This window comes from Eleginops maclovinus, chromosome 2, assembly GCF_036324505.1.
Source record: "Eleginops maclovinus isolate JMC-PN-2008 ecotype Puerto Natales chromosome 2, JC_Emac_rtc_rv5, whole genome shotgun sequence".
NCBI lineage: Eukaryota > Metazoa > Chordata > Actinopteri > Perciformes > Eleginopidae > Eleginops > Eleginops maclovinus.
The window spans coordinates 23,388,550-23,408,216 of record NC_086350.1 but is presented as its reverse complement, the minus strand read 5'-3'; the positions used below and the strand labels follow the sequence as shown (position 1 = coordinate 23,408,216).

General features: G+C 41.5%; 1 protein-coding gene across 3 annotated transcripts in view; it reads left to right on the top strand.

Annotated features, from left to right (window-relative positions):
* The window catches only part of jph3b (junctophilin 3b), a 50,650-nt gene that overhangs the window by 6,342 nt on the left and 24,641 nt on the right, over positions 1–19,667 (top strand). For all 3 annotated transcript variants that reach the window (XM_063876961.1, XM_063876947.1, XM_063876954.1), the window contains 2 exons: positions 15,837–16,323; positions 18,350–18,715. In XM_063876961.1, the coding sequence (XP_063733031.1) occupies positions 15,837–16,323; positions 18,350–18,715 (853 nt within the window). The remainder of the gene's footprint in view (positions 1–15,836; positions 16,324–18,349; positions 18,716–19,667) is intronic.

Sequence of the window (19,667 nt, the reverse complement as noted above, 5' to 3'; positions counted from 1 at the left end):
CCACCTTAATAACACCTGCAGGCTATGCTGTACAATATATTGTTAAATACACAACATTAGAAAGATACACACTTCAGCAGCAGTGAAGGAGGGACCTCCAACAAGTGAAGTTGTAGTTATTGTGTGTTGAGATCAAAAAATACTAAATGCATTTCAACAAGCCAACATTTAGTAGTTGCTTTTGGCAAAAACAAACGGAGAAATCGTACCCTCGTGCGGACCGTAACAACCTGTCTCAGTACACTTGCAAGAGGGGATTTGGAATGTTTCCAAGCAAACCCTAGTACGTTCCAAGCCTAAGGAGAACAACATTTTGACTTTTTTGGAGGAAGTGAATCAATCATTGTTGTGTGTTCGCATCAGGTCCACCTTGGAAATACTTGATGGACATTTTGGCCTTGATCAGAGATGTTTCTTCTGAACATTATTAAACAACAAAAGCACGATTACTGCCAGTATCGACAAAAAAATTGGTGGTTCGTTCTGCTTTGGATTCGCTGGTACTGTCTCTTTTCTTGATTTTAGTGTGTACCCAAAGCCAAATATATGATCGATAGGAAATATTTCTGCTAGTACATTTCTGGCCCTGCTACTTAAAGAACATGCCCCTCATCAGGTTAATTTGAATTGCTTTATGCTTGAATCAGCATGCTTCATGCTAACTATGACAATGCTGACATGCTGTTTCCAAGCTAGCATACTGATTTTCACGTTTACTGTTTTTGTTTAAAATGTTAGCATGCTTATATTTGATTAACATAAAAGGGAATTTGTGTGAAAATAAATATTTACGGACAATAAATGGCTATTCTAAAGTTTCACTCAAAACCAAACATGGGAAATTTGTAGTGGCGCTAGAGGAATTGTTACAGAATCCATATATTACTTAGAGGCAAAGTAGTTGCGGCGACTGTGGCCTTCAATCAGAAGGTTGTGGGTTTGATCCCCTCCAGTCAACATGTCAAGTCTCCTTGGGCAAGATACTTAACCCCGAGGTTGCTCCCATTGGCATGGCCAATGTCTTGAATGTGTCAATGTTAGCCTACTTGAGCAAATAATTATGGCACATTACTTAGGAAAAGGTTTGTGAATGGGTGAATGATGACTTGTAGAATGTGAAGAGCTTTGAGGGTCCTTAAAGACTGGATAAAGCGCTATATAAATACAGTCCATTTACCAGTATATCCAGCGACTGACATGATCACCCCTAAAGCTATGCTGTTAGCATGGCTAAAAGTAAAGCCAATTACAGTATATTTAGCAGATTCTTTTTTTGCAATACTGTATTTTGACACTGGCTATATCTTGTTTATGTGAAAGTTAATCTTTATGAAGTGTTAGCCACTTTAATGCATGTCATATATTTGAAACTACATTTTCTTTGATATGGTATGCAGTAAAATACTAAAATATTAATTATGACAACAAAATGTCTTCCTTAATTATTTACAATGTACATATGTAAACATATTCCAGAAGACTTTTAATGTGTGGAATATCTATTGAATCATCAGATTTGCCCTGAAATTGAAATCAATGCACTTTGAGTCTCTTAGACTGAGGCTCGGGTCAGTCACTGTTAATGAGACAACCCACACCATATGGATTCCTGTTTAAAAATAGATATACACACACATACACACACAATGGACCATGCACGGCCATTGTGAGTGCAGAGACACACACACACACACACAATTTTGTGGTGGGCAACAGTGCTGAGAGTAGCATACATGCAGTTAAAGCTTTGTTGCATAACTCTACAACAAGGAGGCCTGGACCACACACACACACACACACACACTGTTGCACACTGATAAAATCTGCAGATCAGACTAGTTTGAGGAGTTGAATCAGGACAAAGGAGGAGAAGGCAGCCTGTCAGATAACCAGACAGAAGGGAGGGACGGAAGGAAGGAGGGATGGAGGAATAGATGTACAGATTGATGAGTGTACCAGTTAAATGATGAACTGATAATGGGAAGATGGCTGGTTTGGAATGACGGAAGGCTATCATGATTACTATGAGAGATACTCTAATGAAGGGGAGAATGAGATCATTACAGAAAGAAAGGATAGGATAGGAAAACCGCCCAAAGAGGAACGTGTTGGAGAGAGCTCAGTGAAGTATTTGAACCCACGTACTGTAAATGCAGCAGAGATTGGCCTAGTTCTGAGTGTTTATCTAGCTCCAATAGTACACAGTGTCCTTATTATAACAGCATGCATTTGTCCTTGATTTAATCTAGGAGGTAGAATAAAATGTTTTTATAGAAAGGATTGATTTATCAAGGTGATCATAACACAACACAATGCAACCACAAGATAATAAGAAACGTTGCTATATGGTTGACCTACTCAACTAACATGATTTTCACATGGCCTCCCTGAGTCATCTTCACATTGTGTTGCTCAGCTTGATACTGTGTCTGCAAATTAATGGCTTATAACTCTGCTCCAGATCTGCAGAGAGAAGACTTGTTTAAGACCAGTTTCTGCTCTTTGTATGGGAAGCGATACAATACAAGAGCTGTCTCGGGCGTTCACACAGGTTCTCATGCAAGCAGAAAAGTACAAATTCTTATTTTTATGTGTCTAACAATGTACTAATGCTCAAGGGCAAACTTACTAAGATCAGAAGAATCGGAAATGAGAAATCCTCATAGCAGTAATTTAAGAGACAAACATAAGAGAAATTGTAGAGAATGTTGCTTTGAAAAAGATCTGTTAAATTGCTTCATTGATTAGGAAGAGTAGTTTTAGGTTCAACAGCTTGAACATATTTTACCTTGGTGCTAGCTTGATTGGAAAGAGCCATTTGTGCATCTATAAGGAAAGTTTGGATTGTTTAAAGTTTCTTTATGAGGAACCTTTCCATAGATCGTGTATTACCAACATTGGCAGCGTTCGGCAAGCCTTGAGTTTGGAAGAAGAGTGAGGAATAAGATAAGACATTATATCTTATCTGTACTCTGTTCAAAGCTACCAGATTTCTCAAACTGTAATTGTGCCTTGTTAAACACAAAAGCTGCTTTTCTGCTACAGCTTGGACTGGTGACTCTGGTTCTGTGACTGAAATCCAGCTAACCCTTTTAAACACTATCTACCAGACTGCTTTCTATTTTCTTCAGTGACTATCTTTTGATTTGTAATTTTGGTCATTCCAACGTCTGCCATTTCTGCTACTGATGATAGTAAGTAAGAGGAACTTATATCGATACGCTTTGGTAACTGGGGAAAACAAAAAAGTTATATTCTTCAAAACTAAACACCAATGGTGTCATTATCCTAAAGCCTTAACATAATCCACATTAACTTCGTTATGATAAATTAAGGTAAACAATTCTACGTAAATGGCCTCTTTATTAAACAAGAAGTATTTCAAGCTTTAGTACAAATGTTACAGGTATTTTAAATTCTCAAGAATCTTACATGTCAGCCTTTTGTAATTCATTGCAGTCTACTTAAATTATGCATAATTGATATGGAGGATAATGTTCATTAAAAATCATTTTCGATAGTGAAATCAAACCCTAACCCTTTAAACGAGCCCTATTCTGCACATTTTCAGGTTTCATAATTGTATTTTGTTCCTCTACTGTGACATTCAAAAGTTGCTTTTTCTCTCATACTGCCAGGTTAGTCAACATCTCAACCACTTACAGATGTCCCGCCCCTTAGCCTATCATGTACAATGTGTTGGAGCTCTAGCCAATAGAAGCAAGAGTGACGTCACTACTGTTTGTTGCCGAAGTAAGCAAAGGATCACAAAAGAGGTGTTTTATGCAGGGGGGTTGTGCTTTGGAGAGAAACTTTGGGATTTTAGCCTTTGCAGACCATTTACATGCACAAAAACCTATATATCACATTACAGGAAAGGGAAAACTCAAAAAAGAAGAATAGGGCCCCTTGAACATGTGATTTTAGCATGTGCAAGTTCCTTTGGCACCGTGAAATATAGCGTATTATAGATAGGTCATATGTCTTTACGTTGTCTTCTGATATGGCCAAACGCAGGTCGCTCTGAGATTGAAGCTCAAAACCTCGAGGCTCCATCATGTCCGAAGCAATAAGAGTGAGGAGCCAAGATGCTTTGCTGCCTACGTACTTTTGGAACACGCTTTGCACTTCAGAGCCAGCTATGTTTCCCACAGTCAGGTCTAACTCACTGCCAGTCCCACTCTGCCCTCCAACTACTCCTGATGTCACATCTCCAGGAATCACTCCTCCTCTATCTTAACTCGACTGTTTGGCTTTTCTCCTACGTTTGCCAACATTCCTCTATCTCCTCTCCTCCCACATCTCTCTATCCTCCCTTGCTCCACTGCATTTCCAACGGAGCAGCTCGGTACAGTAGGGTTTCCATAGCAACGCTCACCGACATGCAGCAGGTCAGCGTGTCATGAGGGACTGAGTGTTCCTCGCCGCTACTGGCCACCCAGCCGGCTATACCGGGCTCTGATTGGCTGGCTCGGTCTTCCGGGCTAATGGTGTTTACTGAGATGAAGAGCTAAGCTGACTGATTAGCAACCACACATGCACACACACACACACACACGAAGAGAGAGTGAGAGAGAGTAAAGTAGAATAATGAAAAGACAGATTCAGTATCATTTTAGTGAGAAATGAAGTGATGAGTCACAAAGGGAGAGGCAGAACGTTGTCACTGTGTACTACAGTGCTAACAGCTCCAGATTACAGCAGTAGTGGTTGTTGTATCTAACATCAGAAACAACACACAAACAGCAGCTCACTCAGCCATCCCTGGTTCCATGGACACATTGCCAAAACAGAATATAAAAAGAGAAAAGCAACTTTATTTATCTCGAAGAAAATCTAAATTACAGATGCTTTCATTAAACGGTACTCGGCAACATCCTGAAGCCCCCCGCCCCCGTCCCCCAGCTATTTTCAAATACGCTACTACAACATCGTAATTGTCTTACATTAACAAATCTTGCTAGCGTGCTAAAAGCCGCTAACTGTGTGGTAATTATTCCAGCCCTGACCATGTTATGTAAGCTGACATAATAAATTCACTCCCCATGTTTAAGTACACCCACCAATTACATGTATTAGTTTCTATTCTGAGATATTATAGTTGGGATAAATTAGATTAAAAATAACTGTTTCCCTTGGGTCATGTAATGGTTAGATGCGATGTTTTGAAGCTTGATAACAGGTGCATGTAGAAGACTGCAATTGAATGAATATATTCAAGCGTGTGGGAAGAAGGTCCTTAGCTAACAGTCACCCACCTGTTCTCTATTATACTGTAACCAAGCGTGTTTCTATGGACCACTCAGACATTCAGATCAGTTGTGATTACTATTGAGAAACCTTTTTTAAGTTTGACATTCCCTTTTCCTCTTACCTTGGGTGCTATTGCTATTTTGACTAACCTATCCCTGTTTTATCCTTTTTATATTCTGTTTATCCTTCAGTATTCTCTTGGCTCCATGAAGTAGCCTTTGACTTACTTGTTTTTGCTGTTAAAGTGCCTATCCTAAGTGCATTCACAAAGGTAGTTTTACCTGCGGAAATGTTGTTTTTCTATATTTGTGGCTTACCTATCAATGACTTTGTCTTCATCAATCAGGATTTTTGCCCTTATTCCAAAAAAAACCAATATTCCTACTGAACTGTGGCTTATGAAAAAACATGTTTCATTAGTATTAACATTAAAATGCAGCTCTGCATACTACATTACATTTTTTCAAAATGTTCTACTAGTGGCAGACTTGTTGGACCGTGCAACAGACTGCCTGGTAAATTTGGTTCTTCTTCCAACCAGTAATAGTGGATTTTCTTTCGGGCTTGCATCTCTACCTCAGCCTTGCAGACTTTTTGTCTGTTTTTTGTAGAATGCAGAACTGATGAGTAGACGAGAAAGAGGCTGTTGCAAAAAAAACTGAAAAGAATACTGTGATTGCGTTTGGCCAACATATTCAAAGACTGCTCCTTAAAGCCTGAATAGTTTCTGCATATCCCTTATGTCTTCATTGGAAAATGCTAGATTCATTATAAGGCCTATTTCAGAATATCTAAACGGTATATGCTGTAAACAAATGAAGGATAATGTGATATTCTCTGCTGGAGTGCTTCCTTTGCAACCTAACTTCAAATAAAGAGAACTCAATGGGGATTGGTCATATGGCCCAATGATCAAAGTCCTTGCATTCGCAGTGTTGTGAACTGGGTTTCTTATGCGACAATACTGAAAAAATACCTATATTTATTGGCTTATTGCCATAGATGCAGAAAAAATAAAGAAACAGAGATCTTCCAAACTGTAACTTTTGTGTTCGATGTCATGGATATAAAAAATCTCAAAGTTGTCATTGAGCAGATGAAAAGGCTATATACATATGATTAAATATCCATTTCAAAAGACCTATTGTGAAGTTGTGCTTGAGGTACGGGCCAGCCTCATGTAGCCTTTCAATAAACACCATTTGTTTTGGCACTTCTGCATAAACATCACTGCTCAGACCTGAAAGTTGACACCTGTTGAACACTCATGAGGAACTGACCTCGTATTGAACTCTAACAAATTGACAGAGTGCAAGGATTTGGACACAACATGACAACCTACCATGTGTGTGACTTAACATTGATACCCCATACATCTTATCCCATACAGCAGTAGATCAATCAGTAGACCAGTACATTTGCATCCAAACCTTTTGATAAACTAGAATCAGACCTAGGAGGAAACACCAATGCAGCGACAAGGTGTTGGAAAAAGTAACCATATTACAGTATATGAAGTTTTAATAACTATGTTTACATTCTCTCAATATTCTGCTGTTATTCTGAATATGACCTCTTCTGCAACCCCATATCCGGACATAGGGTGTGACATGTTGCTTTAATAACACAGATATAGAGCGGAAAACCATTGCTCAGTCTGCATACACAGAGTTGTGATTTTACCAGTCTGTTCTCTATGAAATCTACTGTGCTTCTCTTGTGGCTGTATGCAGCTGAATGCTGACTAATACCTTTATTCTGTTCGAGATGATCCTGTTAAGCACTTTGCCTGGGAAGGATAGGCCTGTTATCCCTCCTTAGTTTGCACAGTAGCTACAGCTGGCGTGCATCGCAATCAAAGAGAGGGTGGAGCATCTAGACCACCCTATTAAAGTAGGGATGTTGGCAGGTCCTCCTGCCTTTCCAGATTTCCACGAGGTGTCTTTAAATCCTAAGAAGATTCAGTATGTCCTTTCTTCAATTATGGGTTGGTCACGGATGGTTCATCAGATTGCCTGGATGTTGATGAACACACGGGGTAGAGCAGGAATCAAACCTTTTCATTTGATAAACAGGACTGTCTCTCTGACCACATCAGACAGATTTAATGTTGTGGAGACTTATAGAGTATATTTGGGCATATTGCAGAAAATAACCCCCGTGGCCAAGTCATGTTTATGAAACTTAAAAATGTTGTTCAGCAAGATAATCTCGAAACGTTAACACCACTTTCTGATTTTTGAATAGTCAATGAAATCACTCGAGGTAAAAAACTACTGTTAGTAGCACCACTGCTAGGCTTAAGGTGGCTAATGTTCGCTGTGATGACGTTTAGTGGTCTCACTGAATTTATGTGGCAGAACACAACGTGAAAATCTCTTCAGCTTGTGTTAACCACAGACCTTATTTCAAAAGTCTAACCAAAAACCCATTCAAGAAACTTCCAGCGGAGGGAACCTGAAGTTGTAAAATTCTAACTCATTCCCCTGTTTTAGGGTTCCTGCAACGCTCGATTTGCAATTTTTTTCTAAGGAGTCTGTTGGTGTTCATGCCAGCCATTTGATGCCTGAGTTTGTTTCCCATTATTTGTAAGATTAATTTGGATAGTCAAAAGGTTAGTGCAAGTAAAGACAACCCATTTGTATTTGTACAGGGATTATATTGGACTATAATATGCAATGAGGTCACCAAAACATAATCAGAGTGGACTTTTTCAAATGTCCGACTGCCATGTTATGACCTGTCTTTTTACTGTCATTTTTAGCAGATAGATAATCCTCAAATGGGAATCTGAAAGACTCAGACAGAAAAAGGGCCCAAGCAAAATCTCTTAAACGGATAATGGTCCCACACAGCGATTTACACAGGCAGGGGTTTAGCTTTTTACCGACTTCCCTTGCTTTCAGTGATTTGACCATACTTTAGCTTGTCCGTCTGTCTGCTATGCGTCTCTGTTGCTGTCTTGTCTTTCAAAAAGCTTGTTTCATGCCGGTTGTTTTTTCTACCTGTCTTAAGAAACCATCTGTCTCTTTTTAGCTGAGCAAATGTTTCTGTTCTCCCCAGCTGATATGTTGGGTTACTTGATGTTATATTGTTCTGTCTTTTTCCTTCTTTGCTATTTCTGACTCTACAGTTTGCATCACTTTATAAAAGTGACAGAAAAACACTCACATTCGCAATCAGGGACGCACACCAACATGTGCCACATTTCGCTTAAAAGCATAGCAATTTAGCTCAGCATTTGTACATCGCTTGTTTGATTTCCCAAAGATATTCTCCAGTTGTCAAGTACAGAAAATAATTCAGTAGGTTTTTTTTCATAGCAGATGCTAATACGTACCTTCTCTACTACCACAACAAGCCCTCTGCAGGCTTTAGCTTATGTAATGGGAGTGGTTTGATGTTTGTATTGAGGATTAGCAGTGATGTCTGAAACATAAAAACTCTAAATATCTATCTTGGAAGTCTGCCCTGCAGCACTGCTGATGCAATACTGACTGGACATACTAATGAGTTTGCGGTGACAGTAACTTCTCTAAAACCTTAATTATTAGAGGATATTTGAACATTAATAACAGAGGTCGATCAGGAAAATGCTTTTTCGCCAAGGGTAGTGTCACTTTTTTTCTCCTCGCAGTAGTAATATATTTTATTTCACATTAGCAGCTTAATGATAAAATATTACAAAATGATTTCTATTAATATATTTCAGTTTGTGGTTGCACCATGTTAACATATTTCTGCTTTGACTCTTTTGGCTATTTATGATCATTTGATTTACTAGTACTTTTGAACTGTTAAGAGATATTGGTAGAAGGTATGACCATTTTTCTAGGTCATAACAAGGTTTTAAATTAAAATAAATGGTGATAATAAAGGAAATATTGAAACTCAACCACAGCATCAACTTTAAAACATTCCCCTTGTTTTTAATTATATTTATTAAATTATACATTTTAGCACATTGTTCGTGATAGGCTAATGGGAGTGACATCTCTGAGCGGTTGACCAATCAAAGCAGAGCCGACCAGCGAACCAATCAGAGCAGAATGGGCTCTGGTTTCAGACAGAGGGTGAAAAGAGGTGCTGCAGCACAGGCAGCACGAGAAAAGTAAAGAGCTTTTTGAACATCAGAACATGGAAACTTGTCACAGTAGAGACAACAAATACAAATATGAACAGTCATATATGAATCTGCTCTTTAACTTGTTTTTTTACAAGATATCAAAAAGGCTTCACAATAACATGCATTTTTTGGTGATTAAACCAGGATAACATAATAATCTAATTTAGCTGCTTTAATTGTAATAGAGCTTTTCAGGACCATAGTATTTCTACTTTTCCTTAAGAACAGGATCTGAGTACTTAATCCACCACAGGAATACATTTGTTAGCTGTGGTCTAGAGCATTTGATAAATATTATAAACTTAAATCTAAATTTCACTGAAACACCCACTGGTAAAAACAACGACAGACGAGGTACACTGTGTGAGGAAATAGACCATGTGTAGTCTTATTCCTCCTTTTTTGCTCCTCTCTCACTTATAAAGACACAGACAATCTTTGAATAACAACACATTGATAATTCATAAAATAACCAATTTCAACTCTTTCACAGTCTGCTTTGCTCCATGATTACTCTTTCCTACTGCTGTGCTTCACATATCAACATATTTACATGTAAATTAGTATCAGAGGCGATAATATAAGTCAGCTACTTTGAATCCTCCGGAACTTTTATGAAAAGATAAAAACGAATGAGATTGAGTTTAAACAAACAGGTAGATATTACAGATTTTAACAAGTATATTTTACTTCTAAGAATGAAGACAGACCCTACGAGACAGATGGTCTTTAACCTAGAAATAGAGAACAGACGCGCGCATTTGTTAAATAGACAATTATGAATTCAGCCCAGGGGTTGGCGCGTTATCAAATCGCTTTGCTTCTGTGATGTTTCCACAGCTTTGATCTCTCTGTGTTAACTCTTTCCGTGCGGCTGCATCGTGCCCACGCTCGCCTCAGCCTCGGTCATAGCCCCCGTATGATCGGGGAGTGCTTCCTGTTTGGCCCCCGGGCAGAATCAGTGAAATCGTTTTGGCATGCGAGTTGTGAAGCAGATTCTCCTCACAACTGTCGGCCTAGGGGGTTGAGGCCTTTGCGTACACAGAAGTACACACCATTTTCTTTTAAACAGCTGTGACATGTCTCCTGTCACAAAGCAGGGAAAGCGTTTCTGTTCGAAAGTCGAAAAATGCTGAGTTTTTTTCCGACTGTTGAAGGTGTGTACCTCCATCTGGCAGATGCTCATGTTTTCAAGTGTTAAGCCACTTATTTCACTTAGAATCTGTAAATGTGTTTGACTTGGAAGGAATATCACCAGCCTGCCTTCTCACGCTGTATATTTCAGCACCATGGAGAGCGACAGGCCACCGTTGGAAAAGCAGCCTGGTGCCCCACTGAATATTTGATTTACTCAGGCATTACTGATTGATGGGGGTGTGTGCTTCCAAGGAATCATGAAAAAAGCTAAAAACCCACTCACCGCAAACTTATATTTATTCACTCACACACTAAGTTGACAGTTTTGTAGGTACACCTAGCTCGAACCAATGCAGTCTGATACTGTAAATCCTTCCGTAATGAATGTGATAGTTCTGTTTTTTTAGGAAACCTTTTATTATATTAATTAAGCAATCATACACGAGAGGCCGTTTTTGAATGTCATTATTGGTACGACAGTACTGCGGCAGGACCAAGGCCGAGGTCTGTACGCCTGTACTGTGGTCTCAAGGTCTTAGGTGCCTCAAGGGGCGGTAACCCTTGAACCTCCTGGTGGACACCGGTGGTCAGGGAAGCCGTCCGACTGAAGAAGGAGGCCTTCCGGGATATGTTATCCCTGGGTACTCCTGACGCAGTTGCAAGGTATCGACGAGCCCGAAGGGCAGCAGCCTCAGCAAAGCAGCGGGTGTGGGAGAAGTTCGGAGAAGCCATGGAGAAGGACTTTCGGTCGGCACCAAAGTTGTTCTGGAAAACTGTCCGACACCTCAGGAGGGGGAAGCAGGGAACCATCCAAGCTGTGTACAGTAAGGATGGGACGCTGTTGACCTCAAATGATAGTGTGTTAGGGCGGTGGAAGGAAGACTTTGAGGAACTCCTGAAACCGACAACTCCACCCTCTATGTTAGAGGCGGAGCTAGAGTATGAAGGGGGATCAACTCCAATCTCACGGGGGGAAGTCACTGAGGTAGTTAAACAGCTCCACAGTGGCAAATTCCCGGGGGTGGATGAGATCCGCCCAGAAATGCTGAAGGCTCTGGGTGTTGAGGGACTGTCATGGTTGACACGTCTCATCAACATTGCGTGGAAGTCGGAAACAGTACCGAAGGAGTGGCAGACCGGGGTGGTGGTTCCCCTTTTTAAAAAGGGGGATCAGAGGGTGTGTGCCAATTACAGAGGCATCACATTACTCAGCCTCCCTGGGAAAGTTTGCTCTAAGGTGCTGGAAAGGAGGGTCCGGCCGATTGTCGAACCTCAGATTGAGGAGGAACAATGCGGTTTTCGTCCTGGTCGTGGAACGACAGACCAGCTTTTTACCCTCGCAAGGATCCTGGAAGGGGCCTGGGAGGATGCTCATCCGGTCTACATGTGCTTTGATGCGTGAGTATGGGGTGAGGGGGTCTCTACTCAGAGCCATCCAATCTCTGTACTCCCAAAGCGAGAGCTGTGTCCGTGTTCTCGGTAGCACGTCGGACTGATTTCTGGTGAGGGTTGGCCTCCGCCAGGGCTGCGCTTTGTCACCAATCCTGTTTGTGATATTCATGGACAGGATTTTGAGGCATAGTCGTGGGGGAGGGGGTCTGCAGTTCGGTGGGCTAAGGATTGCACCACTGCTTTTTGCAGATGATGTGGTCCTAATGGCTTCATCGGTCTGTGACCTTCAGCACTCACTGGATCGGTTCACGGCTGAGTGTGAAGCGGCTGGGATGAGGATCAGCACCTCCAAATCTGAGGCCATGGTTCTCAGCAGGAAACTGATGGACTGTCCACTCCAGGTAGGGAATGAAGCCTTACCCCAAGTGAAGGAGTTCAAGTATCTCGGGGTCTTGTTCTCGAGTGAGGGAACAATGGAGTGTGAGATGGACCGGAGAATCGGAGCAGCGGGGGCGGTACTGCAGTCGCTTTACCGCACCGTTGTGACGAAAAGAGAGCTGAGCCAGAAGGCAAAGCTCTCTGTCTACTGGGCCATCTTCGTTCCTACCCTCACCTATGCTCATGAAGGATGGGTCATGACCGAAAGAACAAGATTGCGGATACAAGCGGCCGAAATGGGATTTCTCCGCAGGGTGGCTGGCATCTCCCTTAGGGATAAGGTGAGAAGTTCAGTCATCCAGGAGGGACTTGGAGTAGAACCGCTGCTCCTTCGCGTTGAAAGGAGCCAGTTGAGGTGGTTCGGGCACCTAGTGAGGATGCCACCTGGGTGCCTCCCTAGGGAGGTGTTCCAGGCACATCCAGCTGGCAAGAGACCGAGGGGTAGACCTAGGACCAGGTGGAGGGATTATGTCTCCTCGCTGACCTGGGAGTGCCTTGGAATCCGCCAGTCAGAGCTGGTCGATGTGACCTCCGCGACCCTGATGGATAAGCGGGAGAAGATGGATGGATGGATAATAATAATAATAGCCTGATAATAATAAAAGCTTGTAGGCTTAATGATAACAACAACTTTTGAAATGTTTGATCAACTCACCTGCCGAATCTCGTTTAACAATGAAAGATTGTGGAGTGAGTTTCCTCAGGCCCTCCTTTCCCCTTCTCCCGAAATGCAGTTGGGTATCGAACCACACCTGTAATGTAATGTAGGAAATGTCTACTGTAAAAACAATTTCCTTGGGGATCAATAAAGTAGCTATTATTATTGGGCTATTATTATTATTACCTTGTTGAGGAGTCCCCGTGGTGTGTTTGGGTCCATGGCCCGGGAGTTCCTCAGGGTTTCGAGGTCCTCGTTGGTGATAGCGAGATGGTGTTCAGTTTGGTCCTGCCCAGCCCTTCTGAGTGACTTGATGAGTCCGGAGAACACGTTATTTGAGGTGATAAAATCATTGTCTTTCATCAAACACCATGCCCGGCTGTACGGAGGGTCATTAACGAAGCGGTTGATTCCAGCTCTCAAACCGACATAGATACTAATAGTCAGGATGTTGTGTGTGTGTGTGTGTGTGTGTGTGTGTGTGTGTGTGTGTGTGTGTGTGTGTTCTTTGATCTGTTTGTCATATGGTCGTACAGCTGTGTACTGACATGATTACAAAGGCCCAGCCAGATGTGCTGACCAGCTGTCTATGACACAGCCTGTTTTTATTCATGTGTGTATGTGTTTGTATGAGGGATGAGAGGCAGCACATTGTCTAAATGACAAGGGCAGATTCAGGAACAACCCCACTTTTAACTCAAGTGGATGTGTTGCGTTTGTGCTTGTTGTTCCTGTGCGACTATCTTGGAACGTAAGCAACAATACGATTGGCTTATAATATTGGCTTCATTCAGCACTTCCCACTTCACTGACACTTAAGCCCACAAGGGAAATGTTTGTGTGTGTGTGTTTGCGATACAGAAGAAGAATGTGGTTGCAGTCCATATATGGGCATGTAGTTTGGTTAGAGCCAGTGCGTTTGCTACAGAATGAATCAGAGTGCTGTTACATCAGAGGTACGGGCAGGCGTGATGGATCACTTGCACTTCTATTGGTACACACACTTCCGGTTGAGTGTGTGTGTGTTTGTGTGTGTCTTTGTGTGAGAGAGAGAGAGAAAGAGGAATGACACAAACACACATACTCAGATGGCCTACTTTTTTGCAACATGCGGATGTAAGGACTTTTATGCAGCAGTGATAGCGGGTAGTGCAGCAACAATGTGGCAATGAATGGGAGTAGATGGACAAAAAAGAGGAAGTGACACCCATGTACAGAACTACTCCTCAAAGTATTACTTTGTAAAATGATTTAATCAGAAAAATGTATCACAGAGCAGCATTTTAGCACTCTTATACTGCTGTTCAATTATTGCAGTTTTGGTATGTTTCTCAAAGTTTATTCAGGTAAAAAACCCTGATCTTTGTCAATCTGAATCACCATGCAGAAGTAAAGGGAAGGACATCCATCAGTTATCATATACCTTCCATCCAGCCAGGACCAGAAGAGCCAAAAAATGTAGTTGAACCCATATAGACCCCCATATTGACAAAAGACACACTGAAATTTAGAAGTATAAGTATAAATATCAAAGATTTGCCATTTCCCATCTGATAAAAGCTCAGGTAAGTGGGTCAGTAAACAATTCAAACATTTGAGTTCTTTTGTCTTGAAAACCTTTTTGGAAACATTCCCGAAAAAGCATAAAACCTTGGTTGTACTCTGAACACATACAAGAACATCATTGGACACATAGTATTTTGTTGATTGATTCTCTCTGGAGTCCACTTGAAGGAAGCATACTACAGTACATACCAGACATGTAGACTCGAGTCACATGACTTGGACTCGAGTCAGACTCGAGTCATGATTTTAATAACTTCAGACTTGACTTGATCAAATTCGGCATGATTGCGACTCGACTTGGATTTGAATACTATTAACTCGAGACTTGACTCGGACTTTGTGCCTATTTTACTTGACATGTCTCGAGTCAAAAACTAAATTTCCTGATCATGGACATCCTTCCCTGCAATGCGAACTTGCGAAGCCCCGAAACCCGTAAAATGCGAGAGCAGTCAGGCAAGCGCAAGTGATGCTATCACGTGGTGGAGTTTGGCCTTTTTGGATTGGATCAGGGATTAAACCAACGTGATTGGATAATCACCGGCCTTCCCCTCATTAATATTCACGATTTTCCCGGATTTCTCCTACGGAAAAGATGCAATTGCGCTGCGGAAGGGAAGCCTAGTCGAGAACTGTCCTTCCGGTCTGCATGTCTCTGTCTCTCTCTAACTCACTATCTCACTCTCTCTCACACACTCACTCACTCACTCACTCACTCACTCACTCACTCACTCACTCACTCACTCACTCACTCACACACACACACACACACACACACACAGACACACACACACACACACACACACACACACACACACACACACACACACACACACACACACACACACACACACACACACACACACACACACACTTACATTTTGGAGGCAACACCTAAGAAAAAAAAAGGTTCACTTCATTTTCCCGATGTGAACCGTAAAATAACTGCCCCTATTTTTCTCTCAACTCTGCTGTTTCTGTAAAGTAGTTTTGTAACGCAGATTAAACATTGTTTATTGAAATATGAAGTCTCATTGTAATTAAAGGAAAATGTTTACGTACTGTAACTGGCATGCTCAAGCACTGCTTTCGGGTTATTAAGGCTATGTATCTTATGATTTAAGATAAGTGTTTTACTAGTAGCCTAGTCATCCTGTAAATGCATCACCAACTTTCAAATCTTTGAAAATAATTAGACATTACTGTATGTGACTACAGAGAATTTTTATGGAGATTTGTATTTAATAGGTACTTTTCTTTCTTTAGGAACATTTCAAGGCCAATGGGTCGGAGGAATGCGGCACGGCTACGGAGTCCGGCAGAGTGTCCCATATGGCATGGCGGCAGTCATCCGCTCTCCGCTCCGTACCTCCATAAACTCTCTACGCTCCGGTTCGGAGCACAGCAACGGTACAGCTCTGCTGGACCGGACCGGCGCAGTGGTTCCTGGTACTCATCCTGGTCCTGGCACTTTGACCACCAGTGTCTCCATGTGCAGCACAGGCAGCAGCGGCAGCAGCCCCGCTGTGTCTCGGGGAGGTTTTGTGCTGACGGCGCACAGCGAGGCTGAGCTGCTTAAGGGAAAGAGAAAAAGCGGACTGTTCCGGAGGTCCATCTTGTCCGGGCTCAAGCTGAGGAAGTCTGAGTCCAGGAGTTCTTTGGCCTCCCAGAGGTCTAAACAGAGCTCGTTCAGGAGCGAGGCTGGGATGAGTACTGTTTCCTCTGCTGCGTCTGATATCAACTCTACTATCAGGTAATAACAGGAGTAGATGATGGATGGGTTGTGGTGGGAAAGATCGACTACAGATCAGGGAGGGTTTCAACCTGCTAGTTAGTGAGGTAGGAGGTCTAGAGCAAAAATCAGTTGGACTGCATTTATGTTTCACTTTTTTACTCTCTTACTTTTTAACTGTTTCCTTTTAACTAAGGTCTTTCCCAAACCAATTACCATAAGCACCTTATGTAGAAAGCAAGAATTTTGAAAAATGCTGGGATTGAACCTGATCCAGGTATTAGCTAAATTGTCCAATATTGAGGTTCTCATCTGCCAATACCGTTATGTATTGTTATACATAGGAACATGTCAACCTGTTTCAATGTCTCTATCATGGGTACATTAAACCCTTAATATTCTTCTGGGTGATTCTGCACTAATGGGAGAATCAGAAAGAAGTAATTTCATTACCCAACTGTCATTGGGTAATGAAATTCATTAAAGTAGGGAGAAAGATAGGAGTGATAGGACAGGAAGTAGGCCTACTGAAAGCAAACCGTCCTTCATTGAAGGATTCAAGGTAAGAAAACGCACCTGTCCTATTTAAGCGTCTTAAAAATGGATTGGAACCCTGTCCAAATTGGCCTTTAGGTCAAAAGATCAGGTTACTGGTCAGCTGGCCTGATAAAAAGTTTACATTGTCTTATCCAGTGTTAAGCCTGTTATTCTCACCTCTCTACTCCACTTGTTTTTCTTCTCTGATCAATTGGATTGGACACACCAGCCAATAGTTATTCATAGACTGGAATAGCTAATAGGTACTCAAAAATGACACAAATGGCGCGTTTCATTCATTGTATAAAAAGGAACATTTTGACCCCGGATGTGATGAATCAATCGTTTACCAATAGAAAGGCTTAATGGAAAATTCCAGGTATGCTGGATTGAGTTGGTCTATTTATAAAGGTACCAATTACTTGACGACACGAGTCAGCAGCTCTTACCCTGTTGGTTGGCAAAGTGGCTGACAGCAGCTTATCAGGTCTGATTAATTATTGGCATACCTGATAAGGAGAAAAACTTCTAGGTTTTTCCACTCTACTGCTGTAAACATGTATACAAAATCGCCTCTCAGCGCTCCTATATGAATGCAAGGTTAAATACATCCTTTTTATGGAATGTTTTGCAATTTATACAATATTTTCTGATGTTTAAGATTCTCATACTGGCAACACAATATAAACAGACACAGCTTAGGCTTGGCCTGTGAAAAACATACTAAAGGGAAGTAAAAATCTAGGCCAGAGGAGGGAGGATGAAAACAAGCCAATGTGAAGACGTGTTTTATTCCCTACTAACTTCTAAAGGACTGAACAGCATGGGGGGAGTTTCATACAGAGGTTTGCTTTATATGAATATACAGGGACAAAAGAATGGGGGGTAACATCAGTGAAGCCCTTATCTATTGTCAAGTCCTTCAGATGTTTATCCTACATAGGACATCCCGAAAAATGATTGAAATATTTCTTTGTAAACTAAAGTCAGGCCTCTGGGAATCTACTTTTGAAACTTACGCTAAAATCTCGATATTTCCTCTATATTTCCGTTTGTGTACGAATGAAACAGTCTTAATAGATTGTTGAACTTAACATGTGGTATTTCTTTGAAATAAGAGTCTGGCAACCACAAAGATTTACATGAAACTTCTCATAAATTCATAAATCTAAATGTTTTCTTTTTCTATAAAATGTATTTTTCTCTTTCTGTTTCTCTTTTTGTGCTTTTTGGAAAGACTAAATACATTCTTGATCAGGCTATCTGTTTTTCCCCCACTTGCAGTTTTTATGCTAGGCTAAGCTAACCACTTCCTGACTACATCTTTATACGTTATCAACACAGGAGTGGAAATCATTGCCATTAGCGTACAAGTCTCTTTCAGTGACGTTATGAGAGGCCCTTATACCTTACCTGACATCTACAACTCTTCCGTTAATGTTAAAGTTATATGTAGGATGTTTGACGGAATGAAATGCCAGCCAAACCAATGCCACTTTTTACCTTTCAGTCTTGGAGATGCAGATGCAGAATTGGCTGTCGCAGATGATGACGTGGACGCCACGGCAACAGAGACCTACTGCGGGGAGTGGAAGAACGACAAGCGTACCGGATTTGGTGTGAGCCGGCGGTCCGACGGGCTGCAGTACGAGGGGGAGTGGCTTAGCAACAAGCGTCACGGCTACGGCTGCACCACGTTTCCTGATGGCACGAAAGAGGAAGGGAAGTACAAACAGAACATTCTAGTGAGCGGCAAAAGGAAGAACCTGATCCCACTCCGGGCCAGTAAGATCCGAGAGAAGGTGGACCGAGCCGTGGAGGGAGCACAGAAAGCGACCGATATCGCCCGGCAGAAGGCTGAGATCGCCATGTCCAGGTAGGGGCTTTGTGCTGGTTTGTGGATAAGTCTGTGTGTCTCTCTTTTTATGTTTGCCGTATCCTTCCATTCCTTTGGTTCAAGTGAAAGAACACCAAGTCCAGACATGTTTTGTGTGTTTGCTAGCTAGTTCATGGCTATTGTATAATCTAAAATCATTGGAGATAAGGAAATGTCTCTATTTGTGTTCTCTCTGTTTGTCTCTTTTAACTTGGATGGAAATGGTGCTAATAGCTTCACATGGTTTTGCAGACCCTGCTCATAGGATATTCCCATCATCACTTCCTTTAGTTATCTTGTTTGACCAAATCCTAGCTGGGATACTCATTACAGTACTTCCTCATTTAAAGAGTTCAGTTAAAAAAAAGCAAAAAAAACGTCAAAAAATGATAATGAATGAATTATCTTGCCAAAGAATGGCAGTTAAGCCGTTAACCTTTTGATCTCTTTTGGTTTGGATCTTGTTTAATACAATCAATCAATCAATCAAAGATTATTTTAATAGCCCAATATCACAAATTTTACATTTGTCTCAGTGGACTTTACAGTTTGTTATGTAATACTGAACTAAAAGGACACTATCTAAACTGGCATTATACTAAATGTAGAACTGAACTGAAGACAGTCAGAATGGCACTTCATGTATTTGTATTGTTCCATTATCAGCCACATACTGTTGGCTCCATGTGTCTAACTTGTTGCGGGATTGAAAACACTTGTAGAAGGCCTGAGTACACATTGAGATCAATGGCAGATTAAGAACAGGATTAGGGTTAAAGTAAAATTAGGGTTAAGGAGGTTATGTAAGTGAAATAGCACAGAAAGCGAGAAATTCAGGGGCAGTTAAGGTGATGATGAAGCTGCTCTGCTGAATGGAAATGAGATCCTGCTCTCATTATAACTGCTCATTGAACTAAAACTATGGCCACTGTCGGGTATATGATGCTAATGG